The sequence below is a fragment of the Patagioenas fasciata genome, chromosome 1 (genome assembly GCF_037038585.1).
Source record: "Patagioenas fasciata isolate bPatFas1 chromosome 1, bPatFas1.hap1, whole genome shotgun sequence".
Taxonomy (NCBI): domain Eukaryota; kingdom Metazoa; phylum Chordata; class Aves; order Columbiformes; family Columbidae; genus Patagioenas; species Patagioenas fasciata.
This window is the reverse complement of record NC_092520.1, coordinates 121150376-121165734: the sequence shown is the minus strand read 5'-3', so window position 1 is coordinate 121165734 and position 15359 is coordinate 121150376. Positions and strand designations below refer to the sequence as shown.

General features: G+C 37.0%; 1 protein-coding gene across 1 annotated transcript in view; it reads right to left on the bottom strand.

The window, feature by feature from the left end:
* The window catches only part of TMEM131 (transmembrane protein 131), a 102304-nt gene that overhangs the window by 30546 nt on the left and 56399 nt on the right, over positions 1-15359 (bottom strand). The window contains exons 12-20 of the mRNA XM_065854149.2: positions 14321-14382; positions 8537-8645; positions 6434-6542; positions 5448-5601; positions 5176-5346; positions 4750-4860; positions 4529-4663; positions 3954-4058; positions 2552-2638 (exon numbers count right to left, since the gene is read on the bottom strand). Of these exons, the coding sequence (XP_065710221.2) occupies positions 2552-2638; positions 3954-4058; positions 4529-4663; positions 4750-4860; positions 5176-5346; positions 5448-5601; positions 6434-6542; positions 8537-8645; positions 14321-14382 (1043 nt within the window). The remainder of the gene's footprint in view (positions 1-2551; positions 2639-3953; positions 4059-4528; positions 4664-4749; positions 4861-5175; positions 5347-5447; positions 5602-6433; positions 6543-8536; positions 8646-14320; positions 14383-15359) is intronic.

The following is a 15359-nucleotide window of genomic DNA, read 5'->3' as shown; positions in this document are numbered from 1 at the left end:
GCTTGTACGCACTACTAGCATATTGCTGACAAACTTCTACAGCCTACCAAGAGTCAGACTTAGGTACAAATACACTAAAATTATAAACAAAGACAAAAGCACTGGGAACTGGTCAGCTGCAGGAGAATTACATCCTAGGTTTGCACTGAGAAACAAGTGTTACTAAAACTGTAGCACCTCATTATTGCTGAATGTTACAGCTGTCAAATTTCTTTACCAAACACTGAAAAAAGAAGAATGGACATTGTTTAAGGCTTATTTTCATGAACTCAGTGATCAGAAGCTTAGTTTGAAATGAATCCAAGAAAACATAAGTCTGTTGTCAGTGTTCTCAAATATCATAAGAGTTGAGTGACCAATAGAAGTAGTAAGTGAAGCTGACTGTTGTGAAAAGCTTGGGGCTTGAACACAGATAACAGCCTAGAATCTTGTCAAAGGTGATAATTATATCTGAATTTACACTCCCCCAAAAAATGCAGGAGCCCAAAGGTCTGCTGAATTAATAATTACATGAAAACATTTTCTAGAAAAGAGCATGAAGCCAATAAAAATCACAGCAGTCTGGGGAAGAGAAAGAATGATGACAGCAAGGAAACTACGCCTTAGAGGCTGAGAAATACAGGTGCTGTAAGAAGTAGTACCTGCCAAAACCAAACCAAAGTAAACAAAACAAAAAAAAATTCAAGCTAACCAAGACCTGGGGCATATCCTAAGATATATCAAGGAGCTCTTCAGCTATTACAGTTAGACCAAAACAAAGGGAGACTAAAAATTACTTCCTCAAAATGGGACAAAATATTTTAATGTGGCATCCAAGAGGGACAATGATCTAGTCAGGAATTAGGATATTTAAATTAGAATACAGAAACTGCTTTGTATGTGGTAAAAGAAAAGGAATCATAGAATAGTTTGTGTTGGAAGGGACCTTCAGAGGTCATCTCGTCCAACCCCCTGCACTGAGCAGGGACATCTTCAACTAGATCAGGTTGCTCAGAGCCCCGTCCAGCCTGGCCTGGAATCTCTCCAGGGATGGGGCATCTACCACCTCTCTGGGAAACCTGGGCCAGTGTTTCACCACCCTCAATGTAAAAAAAATTCTACAGACCTTTAAGTTATTTCAGTTTATCAAAGGCTTATGGAGGAGTTCATTGATGAAGTTACAGATACAGTAGTCAGTGTAATAAGTATCCATGTAACGACGAGATCATATAGTCAAATAGGAAACATAGATCATAAAGATAAAAGATAATAAGTGACCTATGCAACTGTAGGCATGAGTGTTCGAACTCAAGAGTAGCATAAGACTTCAGAACAATTTGTGATACAGGAGATCAGGAGGAAGATGGAATGGATAATGGGGCAAATGTAGCAATGATTTACTCAAGTCCTGTTGCCTGACCAAACTTCCTCCGACGAGAACTACTGCACTACATGTTCAAAAAATTATCATTTATCTATTAAACATGAGGTAAAGCATTTGATAAAGTGCCAGTGAAAAATTACTATTTAGGAGTACACAAACTGTAAGATAAGCAGGAGATACTAAGGAGCTATCGGAAGATGAGGTTGAGAACAGACAAGAGCTCTACAATAGATTAAGACTATGCAGGACAGACAAAAGAAACAAAAAACATTTCCACCAAATGCATGAAGTTAGTTCTGTCCTTTCAGAAAACTGCCACCTCTGTCTCCTTTTGCTACTTCCCCATCCCAGTTTTCAATCTCTCTCCCTATGATTTTCCACAATATTACATTTCCCATTCATCATAAAGTCACATAAAAAGTTCAGACTTCAATGAAATACCAATTGCCAAGTCAATATACCCTGACTGCCCATGCTTCTACGGTTATGTGGAACGCTAAGTGAGAAGAAAGTATTATCTGTTAATTGCTTGCTGCTTGAGTCTGTAGCCCTGAGCAAAGAAGCTGCTTCCAGCACTCACCCACTAAACACCACTGCAGGAGCAGAGATGAAAACGGACATTACATACTTTTGCAGAGAGCTGTAGACCCACAGAGCTTGCTTGCTTCCCTATTTGTGTACTCTACCATGTACCCTTGAGAAGATCTACTTTCAGTGTGGAAACAATACAACAGTCCTTCCACAGAGAGACCACAGACATCTTATGCTGAAACACCAGTCTATTAGCTGACTTTGCTGGCTTTGGTACTAGAATTCAGGAATCTGAAAAACGCATTTGTGTGGTTTCATCTCTCTCTTACTCTTGGTGCTAATGCCCATGAATTGGCAATGACCATGGCTACAGTAGAATAAAGCTGCAAAGAATCAGATTTGGGATTGTAACAGTATTCCAAGATCCCATTCAAGCAGGCAGCAGAGGAGATGTAGAGATAGCTTGTGCTTGGGAGATGTGGGGGGAAAAAAAACCAACAAAATAGCTAGAAACTGAATCATAACAGTTTGGTACATAGCACAATCTCTTCAGCATTTTGACATGCAACAGTTAAAGACAGCAGTTTCCCTTGAAAAGGATAAACAAATAAAAAACACAGCAAGAAAACTTTTAATGCTATGACTCAACTCTCTTACCGGAAAAGAAGGTGGAAGAAAAACATGTTTTGGGGAACAGGTCAGCGAGCCTACAGCAATCACTGCCTTCACTGGTATAGTTAAAATCTGGAGAGAAAAAAAAAAAGTTAGAAAAAAAACCCTTACATTTCAGCCTGTAAATGTCTCTTCCACTTTTAAATGGCATAGAATAACAAAACTCTGAAATTCTATAATTAATATAGTCTAGGTTTATATACACATTGCAAACAAGGAGACATGAGTTCAGATTTCAACACATCATCATATTCAGAATAGCCACTCCATATTGACTGACTTTTGCTCAGTCATAATTAGCATCATTCTAAATGGAACAGAAAAGCGTAGTTAAAATATAAGTGCTTCAATAGGGCATTATAGAGATCTCACTGAAGTGGGGTTTATATGTTGGAAAACAGGATGATAATATTAAAAGTAAATGAGTATGAGGGAAGAGGACAAACTGAACTTCTCAAAAAACACCGGAAGTCATGGTAAGACCTCAAGATAGATACAGACTTAGAAAAAGGAGTGTGGAAGGGATGACAATGAGACCCTTTCTGTATATTATTGAAGCTACTAATGCAAGTACAATAACCTGTAAGCACATGCAAGAAAATAAAAACACTTCAGATGCTGTAACTGAAGGGTTACATACATGTACAGACATACCAAAAAAGCTCAAAGTCTCAGATAACTGGCAGAAATGTGGAATTTCTCATTTTCTCTGTCTTCATGAGAACACCACAATAAGCTACATAGTTTCCTGACTTCACAGGCAGTGTGTCACTTTTTTTTCTACATAATATCACTCAGAGATATTAAATAGAGATTCCATTATGTATTAGAATCTCTCTCTGCTGCAAAATAATTTATTAACAAGACAAATATACAAAGTTGAGAATTAACTGTTTGTTCTTCTCTCCCTTACTAATCTTAGTGTAAGAACTCTGTTTCATCAATTTTCAGCAAACTGCAATTTCTCCAAAACAATTTCCACATTGGCTTTTGACAGAAAACCTTTGAAATGATAGTTCAGTTTCAGTAACTGATAATGTACCAAAAAGCACATTGTCAGCACGCATTACGTCAAAAGATCCATGCATTGATGCTTTGAGGATGTATCAAGGCATTGAAGAATCCATACCTCAAAGCATCAGGTGAGATGTAAATAAGTATTTCTGAAAGCCAGATGAAAATCATAATAAAAGGCATTCTTCTTTCATTCAGAGCAGACACAGCATAAGCGGCATCACTGTTGTTTGATGCAGGGTTAATTTGCAGAGATAACTTGACCTCCAGCAGTCCCATCCAACCTCAGTTTCTCCCCGGTACTGCAATCTGTTCATTCTCAAGAACTGAACATACCATTTGGGCTACACCCATGAATATACAATAAATTTACCTCATAATCTGTCGTGATTTGTACAGCTCCATCATGAATTCCTTCAAGTTCTTTCGCCATTAGTTTTACTCTAAACACAGCATAATAACCTGATGCTAGTATCACCTGTAAATAGTAAAAAAAAAAGTTGTCCATTGTATTCCATTAGCTAGAAAGAAATTTCACTAAAAAACATACCAAACCCCCTCTAACTTCTTTCAACTGAACTAAAATCCATTTAAAATAACTGTCAGTGGTAAAAAGAAAAATTCAAACACATAAGTTACTAACACAAAAATTATCTATTCCTTGAAGTGATAAATTCCACTCTTCCCAAATAAATAATGAGTATCATCTGAGGGCACAGAGGTTGCCATTTCTGAAGTTTCCCCTTTCAAAATCTAACAAAATCTGAACATAATAATCCTTCTTAATATAAAGAAATTCTACATGCTTTATGATGTTCACATTCAGACGAAAAATAAGAATTCTTATCCTCCCTTGCTAAAATGAAACTGCAAGAAGTTGCACAGATTTGTCTATCTTTTTCTCCTCCTAAACCTATTTTTAAGCAACAGAGTCAAAAGATTACTTACTGAGGACTGATAGGATGCACTGGCATTTTGTAGTTCATGGTGGTTTGCAATTATCGTTGTTCTGTTTCCCTTTTCCGTTGTTAGAAGTTCTATGGCCAAACCATCCCCTATAACATGCCAACTTTTTATAGCCAGCTTAAAAAGAACAAAACATACTGTTTTCAGTAACAACACTGATGTAATTTTTTTAAAAGGCAAACTAAAAATAAATTCATCTTTACCTCTATTGGATTGCTGTTGATGACTGCAAATAAAATGCTGGTAACTTCTGTTGCACTCAATATGCCAAAATCTATAAATTGCTCCTCAGTTTTGGGGGGCAATACGAAGTACTAGAAAGATTGATAAAGGTATTTTAGCATAAGTTAAATACAAAATGTGCTCAAGCTCTAAGTTCATTAACAAATGCATTAATAAGTCTAACATAGCAGTTCTGTGACAACCTCAAAATTCTGTAAATTTTCTATGTAAAAATAAAAGGAACAAAAAACCAATTTTTCAGCAGCAACCGAAGCTGTTTAAGAAAAGAACTTGCAAAATATTTCTGAAAGTAAAAAAGCCATCCTCCTATAGAAATAAAGACCTGCCTCTTAATTAGTCTAAAATAGCTTAAAAAAAAAAAAAAAAGAAAAGAAGAAAATACTTACATCTAAAAATCCTGTGTATGCTCGGACAGGTAGGTGAAATTTAGAAGCATTGGTGATAAGTAAAATATTGTTATCTATATGAACAGATGATGTGGAAGGCATAAAATGAAGTGTAAAAATATATCTGGATTCATTAGGCGGAATTAAGACTGGTTTACTGAAGTTCTGGACCTAAATCAGTGTACAAGGAAGACCAATGTTACAATTTAACAAAGTGCAACATATTTAAGCATTTACTATTAGGTAAAAGGTTTCAGTGAAATGCAACTTACTTTAAACATTGGTTTTGTTTCTTCTGGTAGCACAACATCATGTATAAGGACTGCAAAACTGAATGTGTTTGTTAGATAGATTGGTCTTTCTACAGAATCAGCAGCACTGTCACGGATGTGAAAGAGCGTGGCAGCATGATCAAATCCTAAATATCTATTAAAAGAAAACTGTATGAGAAAAATGAAGACTTTCCTCAAAGTGTTTATATTACACAAAACACTAGATTTCATTCAATCCAAGAGCAAAAAAGGTACGTAACTCCCACTGCATGCTGAAAGTATATTACTAGTTCTACAAGGACATTGATAACCAAGTAATTCAAACCAGATAAGAAAGTATGTGAATCAGCATATTAGGAGGACTAGAAGTACGTGTTGGAGTATTGAGATAGTTCGCAAATTGTGCATCTCCTTACTAACCAAATCAGGTACCTGCAGCACAAAAGTTCTAATAGGTAATGTTTAGCTGACTTGCCTTTAAAATACTCTGTCAATTCTGTTGATAAAGTAGCGCCCCATTTCAACAATAATTTTGAAGTCAACTTAGCCACACTTAGTAAAGAAATGACGCAAAATAAGGAAGTACTGACAGTTCTTCCAAAATTTTGCTTAAAACCAAAAATATTTTCTCTATCCTCACTTTATACAGCAATAGAACGGCAAATGCAAAAATGGAAAAATTTCTAATACCGTATTTTTAAAATGTCTCATCTGCAGCTTTCAACTGCTCTGAAAAATTACTCACTAGGGTCACTTCGAACCCAAGCCTGGAAACCAGCTTATGCATTACTAAGACTACCTCATCTACTAGTGTAAAAACAGAAAATTCAAACAAGTAACTGTAGCTCTCAGCAACCTCCAGATTCAGAAAACTTAGTAATCAGCTCTTTATAAGCCCTCTCCGCCTAAAAAGGCTAAATTCCCTGCTACATCAGCTAATTTACAGCATTTAGGTTTTGAATTATGGCCAACTGCTGTAAGCTTACCCATCCAACACTTCTGCTTGATATGGTATTTCAAGTTTGGAGTAGCTCTTCTCTTTTGCTTTAACAGTTATTTTCCCAGAAGACTGTGATGCTTTTTTTGCTTTTGATGCTGCACACACAAGAATATGAGGTTTGTTAGCGCAGACAAAAAAAAAATGATCCATTAGGTTAAACTACCATGAATGGAAAAATAAAAGCACAGAGCTAGCACAGAGTATCATGGAGAAGAAAAAGGGATTTTAAGAAAATTTCAAGAAGCAACTGACATGAAATAAGTGTAGGAAGTAAGAGATCAATCAGGGTTCTGAGTTCCTCCTCCTTAACACCAGTTAGCTGACCTGCCTGAATTAGTAAGCTTATCTAATGATAGGGAAGCCTGCTTGTTCCTAATAAGTAACTTTGACATGTTCGGAGGATAATTCAGATCCCAGGTGAGCTGATTTCAGGTATGGAATACATCTATTCCTCCTCTAAACAGAAGGCAAATGTTAGTAAATAGACTGCCTTAGCTTATTGAACTTCTCTAACAGGGAACTTGAGATGGCTGGGATCCTCACTTAGAGCTACCAGTCAAGCAGGACTTTGGGCCAGGAACGCAGCAACATTTCAGTAATGAAGAAATCAAAGACATGCTAAACTTTACAGAAATAGAATCAGAACCCATGTAAGAATCCAAATTACACAAGCCCCAGGAACAAAGCTCACAAGTCTGCTCCAAGATCACAGCACAAGCAGTTATCCTGGTAGCAACACTGCCAGAAAAGTCAAGGGATTCAAATACTAATTAGGAGAAACCATCACCCTCTGAAGTCCCTGCATGTATTAGGACACCTGAAATAGCAAATATTTAGGGCTGGCAGCTTCACTTAAAAGAATTCACCAAGTCAATCCCTTAAAAACACATTAAGCAGCTTGTCTGGGTATTTTTCCCCAACTACCATTCATTCCAAGATCTACTGTATGTCATTCAGTAGGTCCTCATATCACGATTCCCTCCAGCTTCAAAACTGGAACATAATACCACCTCAGGTTGACAGAGTTCAGCTACTTCAGAGTTTACTTATAAGCTAAAACATACTTCAATCATCTTACAAACTGTAAGCTAATAAAAATCTAAAGTGCTAATCAATAAATAACAATAATAATAAAAATTGATCCTCTCCTCTCTATCCACACAACTTCTAAAATTATGTCTGAAATGAAAAACATTGTGTCTGTAAACTTCCACTTCTAAGCAAACCCAGCAGAGAAACTTTACAGCACCAACTAGTATCTTAAAGCACTAACATCTGAGTAGGTCAATAGCATTCTGGCAGCTGATTAAAATCTCTATGAAGACAGAGGTGCCTTCCTACAAAATGTCAGCATGATATCTGGAGTCACACTATGCAGGAGGGAAATGACCCAGCACTTCTTTTATAAAGATATACATGAAAGTCAGTATCAGCATACATAACATATCTTTGTAGGAAAGGTACCAGTAAAAGGTTTTTCCACCTTCACCTCCCTTTTTCTGTAATATGATTTCAAGATAGTAAAATAAGCCAACTTTCATAGTAATTCTCAAGAGCATTGCAGAGCCCCGTTTCCATGTGCGTTCCAATATAAAAGGCAATACTTTTAGAAATAAGATTTCAATTATTTTTTAAACTATGAAGGATCAGAGGGCAATTCAAGGGATATATTCTCCTCTAATGTATATTACTGTGAGGAACGTGTCCTGGTTTGTTAAGGTTTCTCAAAATCAAATGCCTATTTAGACTAACGATGCCTTTAAAATAATTTGTGTTTTAACATAAGGTTATTGCTTACATTTAATAGAAATTTGATGTTCAGTTCTTATATACGTACATAGAAGATTGCTAAAGAATTCCTTCCCTTCGACAATATTTGCCAGCCTAAGTTACCTGCTGATTATGATTAGAGATGATCCCTTCAAAAATAAGTTAGAAGAACTGTAAGCCTTTTCCAGGTAGGAAAATTCCATTTCCCTCTCAAAATTACAAATAACATTTTGTTAAGAGAGTGGAAAATAATTCATGAAATTTCAGCAAGTTTTAAGAAGCACTTGAGAAGTTCTAAGAAGAGAGGAGCACTACTTACCATCAAAGCTAATACTTGCAACTTTGGTATATTTACTTTCAGAGGCTTTTAACGTAACTGGCTTGAAATGCACTGTTATAGCTTCATTCTGTGGTGTGGGTCTAACACTCTGCAAACAATCAAAATACAGAGCACCTGTAAATTTATCACTGTTAACATACTGTGCAGCCTTCCCATATCCTTCAAAGTGATACAACAGCACCCAGTTTTGGCTGAGTTCTTACAAGTCTGTCCTTCCTATAACAAAGCAGCATCGTAAAAGGCTTTAGAATTTTTTTCAGGTCTGCCAAATTACTAAGTCAGTAACTAGGAAAGTGGGCAATAGCGGTGAGAGTACAGGCAGAAACATCAAAAACATAGAAAACAATCTTTATTTAAATAAAGATTTGGGGTTTTATTGTTAATGCTGCAGAGTTACAATAGTTAGACCATTTGTTTTGGTGCACTCATTAACAAAGCTGTTAACTGACTTGTCTAATTACTGGTGATGATACAGACACCTGCCTTGTCCCTGTTCCCATGCTAGTCTGCAGAGCTGCCACAGGAAAAAAAAAACAACACTTTATAGAGAACATTTTTGTAAATCTGAGATGACACTCATTCTACACCAGCATTTTACAAGATCACCTTTTGTATCTGAGGATTACTGTTTTAAACTAAATTAAAAGGTGAATTGGGCATTACTAGAATAGCAATTGTGTCAGTTATGAGCACCAGAGTTGATTTGTATAGATACTGCTATGCAGCAGGATTATGGATTCCAAGTCAGTATCCGAAGACTCTATAAATTGCTAGCAAACTCTTTATCTAGATTCCATGGAGAGAAACCAGGCATGGAGCATTTAAATGCTCTTATTCTTGTTTTATTCAAAATTAGGATGGCTGCCATGATTCCTTCTTCCCAGCTGCCTTCTCCTGCTGTAAGAATGGCTCAGCTGCTCACACAGAAGCTGTTAAGCTACTGCAAATTACAGGATGCTGTGTTAAGGAAACTGAAATGAGTGCTGGTTTACCTTGTGCTGGGCTGCAGAGGTTTAGCACCTGCTTCACCAGCAGCTGAGCCTTTCTTGATCAGAGAGGAGCAAGGCAGACAGCTAGTAGCACAACCCAATTACAGTTTCTCCAAGCTCAGCTGTCCTTGATTGTAAATTAAAGCCATAAAACCATGCATACATACTTAAGTTCTGCAGGCCACGTGATCTTTAGAGGAAACAAGCAGTGCTGCTCCTGCAGCTAATGAATAATCTCTGTGAACTTAAGTGTAAGTTTTGTATTTTGGATTTATAATACTGACCTTCGTCAACCACCCACATACATGTGGTGCAGATATTTGCTATTTCTCTTCACAAGTCAATTCATAATTATCACAATTTTCTTCTAACAACATCCATACTACAACACTGAGATCCTGAGGTGCCTTTAAAAAAAACCTCTTAAGGCAGCCAAAACCAAAGCTGTAATCAGGTTTAGAGCTCAGGCACAGCAGAAAGCATAACCATTTCTAGTAGCTCTCTTCATGTAAAAAGGCTAGGTTTTTTAATTACTGAAGTCTGAAATTACGCTGATTTCATTTAGTAAAACAAATCAAATATTCAAAAGGACAGTCTGTTGCAACAAAAATGGCAGGTTTCACAGGAGCATCTCTTAAAACACAAGTGTAACAAACCTAGATGTATTTACTCAAAATGTATACAACTAATGAATTTATTTAAGGAAGTAATTTAGCACTGTTTTGTTGAAAATTTCTTAATCGCATCATGAACATTTCTCATTTAATGCTTGCTTACATGTTATAAAAGGAAATAGAGAATTAAGACAACCAAAGGAAAACCCAACATCCCTAACAATCCTTTCAGCTTTACTTTTCTCAAATTTTAACCTATTTCAAGTCAAACCCAAGCAAAACTTGTCCTCAGATGTGCCTTAAGAAACATCAAATACAGACAGGTCATGACAAAACACACACACAAGTTCCATCAAGGATCTAACACCACCAATTTTTCTCAGAAAACATCCTGATAGCAACTTCCAGCCAGCTGAACATGAGCCAGCAGTGTGCCCAGGTGGCCAAGAAGGCTTGTATCAGGAACAGTGTGGCCAGCAGAACTAGAGAAGTGATTGTGCCTCTATACTCAGCAATGGTGAGGCCCCACCCTGAATCCTGTGTTCAGTTTTGGGCCCCTCACTACAAGAAAGACATTGAGGTGCTGGAGAAAGTGCAGAGAAGGGCAATGAAGCTGGTGAGGGATCTGGAGCACAAGTCTGATGAGGAGCAGCAGAGGGAGCTGGGGCTGTTCAGCCTGGAGAAAAGGAGGCTGAAGGGGACCTTATCACTCTCTGCAACTGCTTGAAAGGAGGTTGTAGCATGGAGGGGGTTGGTCTCTTCTCCCAAGTTGCAAGTGATAGGACAAGAGGAAATGGCCTCAAGTTGTGCCAGAAGAGGTTTAGATTGGATATTAGGAAAAAATTCTTCACAGAAAGTGTTGTCAGGCATTGGAACAGGCTGCCCAGGGAAGCAGTGTAGTCACCGTCCCTGGAGGGGTTCAAAAGCTGTGTATGTAGATGTGGCCCTTCAAGACATGGTTTAGATGTGGACTTGGCAGTGCTAGGTTAATGGTTGGACCTGATGATCTTAAAGGTCTTTTCTAGCCTAAACAATTACATGATTCTGTGGGGAAGAATAATCAAAACCAGACATCCTTCATTAACACATGGCTCTCCCATGAAGTGCCTCAGTCAAGATTTCTGACCCTGCTGTATGAAGATACATTCCATATTTAGCATAAGAGCAGAAAATTAGGATTTTAAAAGTTCTACAGAACACAGAGGTGGAATAAAGCTTTGTGCTACTACAGCAGTTATTGCGAACGGCTTTGAAGGTTTAGTTTATTAGAATAGGTACAGTCAGAGTCATTAAAGAGGAGAAGAGTATGGATTGAAACACCGGCACATGCTCACCCACACTGTTTACCTGTCAACAGGCTCCAAAATCTAGCTTTGTCTTGTCTACCCAGCATGTTGCTCTAAAGACTGAGCAGGCTCTAGCCTTTTACTCACAGATAGTAAAGAGACAGTTACCCTGCTGCAAGAAGAAAAAGCCCTGTAGCTAAGGCTGGTTCAGTGAGTGTCAGAACCACCTCTGTACTATTTTATTCCCTTTTACAGACACTATTATTTTGTCAGTAATAACTTGGCCTTCAGTTAAAACAGGGACAACTAATTGAAGTTCACTTTCACCATAGAGCACCATCCAGAATAAACTACTTTTTAATCCTTTAAGGGAACTTTCCCTTGATAACTTTGAGATGTATTCAAACATGCAGACTGAAAACAACTCAGAAGTAAACTACTTCTTGCAGGTTGATAAGAGGAAAACAAAAATCTACTCTGAAGTACGTGACATTTTGACAGAAGTAAGTAAATACTTCTTTATGCAAACACCTATTTTCAAACTGATAGAACTCAGGTTCAATATACAGCTGTCCTGAAGTTCCTGGTTCTTTATGCATCAAACATGATCAGGAGCTCAAATTGCTTTTAGCAATCAGATCGACTTAAACTGCCTTAAGGAAACAGAAAATTTTCATTCTAAACAAGGGATAAAAGAAGGTGTTCAGCAATCTGCTTTTACTAGATTTTTGACAGCATGGTTTAATTGTTGCAGCATGACAACAGTGCATCCTGTTATGAAATTAACATGGTTCTCCCTAATAATAGAGAAAACCCTAGAAAACGTAATTCAGAAAATTTTTATAAAGAGTTTTAGAACTCAAAAAAGAAAGTCAACTAACTGGTTCTTATTTTCCTCAACCAATTTGTTGGACCACAGCATGACTAAGTGCTAAAAGGCAGAACAACTACAACTCTGGCAATGGCATTAGCAGCCTCTTGTACGCAGATGACCTGAAGATATTTAGTTCCTCCAGCACCCAGCTTAAATATATGCTAAATATAGCCTTGGCCTTTTCTTCTGACATTAAGAGGAAATTTGTCACAGCGCTCTGTCTCGCTGCTTTTAAACTCCTGCTCTAAAGGGTCAGAAATCCATCTCTCGAGCTTTCCTAAAAGTAAGGTACTCACCAGGTTCCTTCCAAAAATTCTCTACTCTTGCTTAGCACTTTGAAATTCCTTGATTGGCACAGCAGCAGAAATCCATACAGTGCTTCAAATGCTACAAACTTCCCAACAAAGCTGTGCCTTAATGAGAACAACTGATTTCATGTGCCGCATGTGACACGCTGAAAAATACATCATATCCAGACCTATGTGGCAACTTTATCATTGCAACAGTGAGTCCCAAAAGCTTTAAGACCAAAGTTACTGCTGTGATATACTGTAAAAGAATAATTCATCTGGTAAAGTTCTGTCATGACATGTATAACGGCTATCAAATAATAGCCTTCCATTAGACCACAGTTGATGCATTGTACTCAGGAAGTACATTACACACTTAAAAACAAACAAAAAACCAAACCCCAAATGCACAAAAAATTGTCCCTATGCCAAAAACTTGGCAAATCTAAGAAGATGGACATGACATACAACAGCAGTCATAGCTGGAAAAATAATTTAATAAATTTACCAACCCTCTGATTGTAAAAAATAATATACAGGTATTTTTTTTAAATAAAACCCCTCCATGGAAGCTGGTTCACAGCTTACAAGGCCACAACAGACCTTATAGTATCATCTGACCTCATTAATGCAACAAACATTAGGACTCTGAGGAATTAAATTCTGTTTGCACTATACTGCAAGTTTCTCTCAACTAGAAAATTATTAGTGAACAACTTCGCAAGCATTGCAATGGACTGTTACCGCAATGGAAAGTTATTACTAAAAATATGTCCTGTTTCTAGCTTAAAGTCATCTAGCCTCAGTTTCCAGCACCCTATTTTAAGTTTTTGTTAGACCTCTACTATTAAAATACTACTCCCTACAGTTACACCTATATTCTCTAAAAAACACAGAAATGCCCTCCAGGAGGTCAGTAAGAAACCTTTGCCAATCTTTCAATCATTCTTCTGGCTCCTCTGGTTTCTTTTCAACACTTCAACACTTTTTGAAGTGCACTGGGACAAGGTATAGATAGCTATACAACTAAATCTGGAAAACAATACAGACAGGAAAGGGAGAAGGAAGAAATGAGAAAAGTAGTGGGCAGTGAGAAAGATTTACACAGGGAAAAGGTATGAATGAAGAAAGGCGGACTACCAGACTAGAGCCAAAATTCTGTAATAAAAATAAAGGGTAGAAAATCCCAAAATTTTGAAGCTGGCTGAACTTCATGTGCAGCTGCAGTGATCTTACTGGAAAGGGCTTTTTTCTTGTTTCAAGCTACAAAGCAGATAACCTCAAGAAAACCAGGGTCATTTTACAGTATGCTCTTGAAAGCTCCTCTTTGCTCATCTTAAAAGATTATGTTGGGACAACCACTTCATACACTCTAATGGAGTGTATGATGAGGACAAAGAATCTCACAGACTCTGCATTAATCTCTTGTTCACTGAACGGGAGTTACTGTTCACAAGTATAAAAGCTTCCAGAGGTTTAGATATTGCAGGCACAGCCTATAAATGCCAAAAACAGCCATTCAAAGAAGGCGATGAAGCATATTCATTTTACCATGCATACAGATTAGTTGTCTTACTATTAAGTTAGGTTTTCAGTCACACATCACCTAGCTCCTAAATCTGAACATTACACAGTGAACCTATGAATGATCAATTTTTATGAAAGTAAATCCAAGTAGACAGTTTCAAATTGAAAGGAAATAAAACTTACTGTAATTGGCACATCTTTTGTTCCTGAATTTAATAAATGCAGATTTAAAATTTTTGGCAGATCTGTTAAAGAACAAAAAACATACCTGGCTATTAGGCCATCTTAACAGAAGAACCTTATACAAAGTCATCTGCACTAGCTGGTTTCTCATACAAATCCACTGTTGTTTAGTGTTCAAAAGTTACACTAACATGAGAGTACAGCCAGTCAAAAACCGCTAGTCCCAAAAATACGACACACTTAAAAACTGCATTTTTTGTTTATTAGTAGGTATTACATGCTTCAGCTAACTGCTCGTATTTCTAACACATTAAGAAATGAACAGGCTAAAACTCCTACCATGAATGATTTTGCCAGATGCATCAATATTCAGCAAAAACTCATCTTATTTAAAAATCTTTACATGTTAAATAAGTTGCATGGAAAAAGACTTTGGAAGCTACCTTTTTTAGTTCAGAGAAGATATATACTGTTGTTCTTCACTAAGGAGTCTGTTCTACAGTTTCAAAAGATATCTTCTATTTTACTACTTTCTGCCATATATATGATTTTTTAAAAATTTCACTAAACAATATTAATTCAAAATGTAAAACGTTAGCCACAAATGTGTAAGTGGCACTTCAAAAAAAAAAAAAAGATCTTATCACAAGCAACAAATTTGATTTGCATACTCTCACTATTCCATGTGTCTGAAAATTGTTTACACTTCTGCAGATGTAAAGCAATATTTCAAAACAAGTTCACAAATTAAGTAAACTGGCAATGGCTTTCAGACTAAGCCATGCAAAACTGTGTAAGACTAATGTTATTTCTGGACTTATAACTGGATGTGCAGGGTACTATTTGCTTGTACACATCTCAGGTATATTTGCAGGTGAATACATTTGTGCACCATTGTACACATTGTTATCCTGCTTTTGAAACCCTGGCTTTTAAAAAGCATCAATTCCACAAGCAACCCTGAACAGCACAAGGAGAACTGGGCTTTCCCCTCCCCACCTCACTCCTTATAAGTACACTTTGAGATCTTAAGTATAAT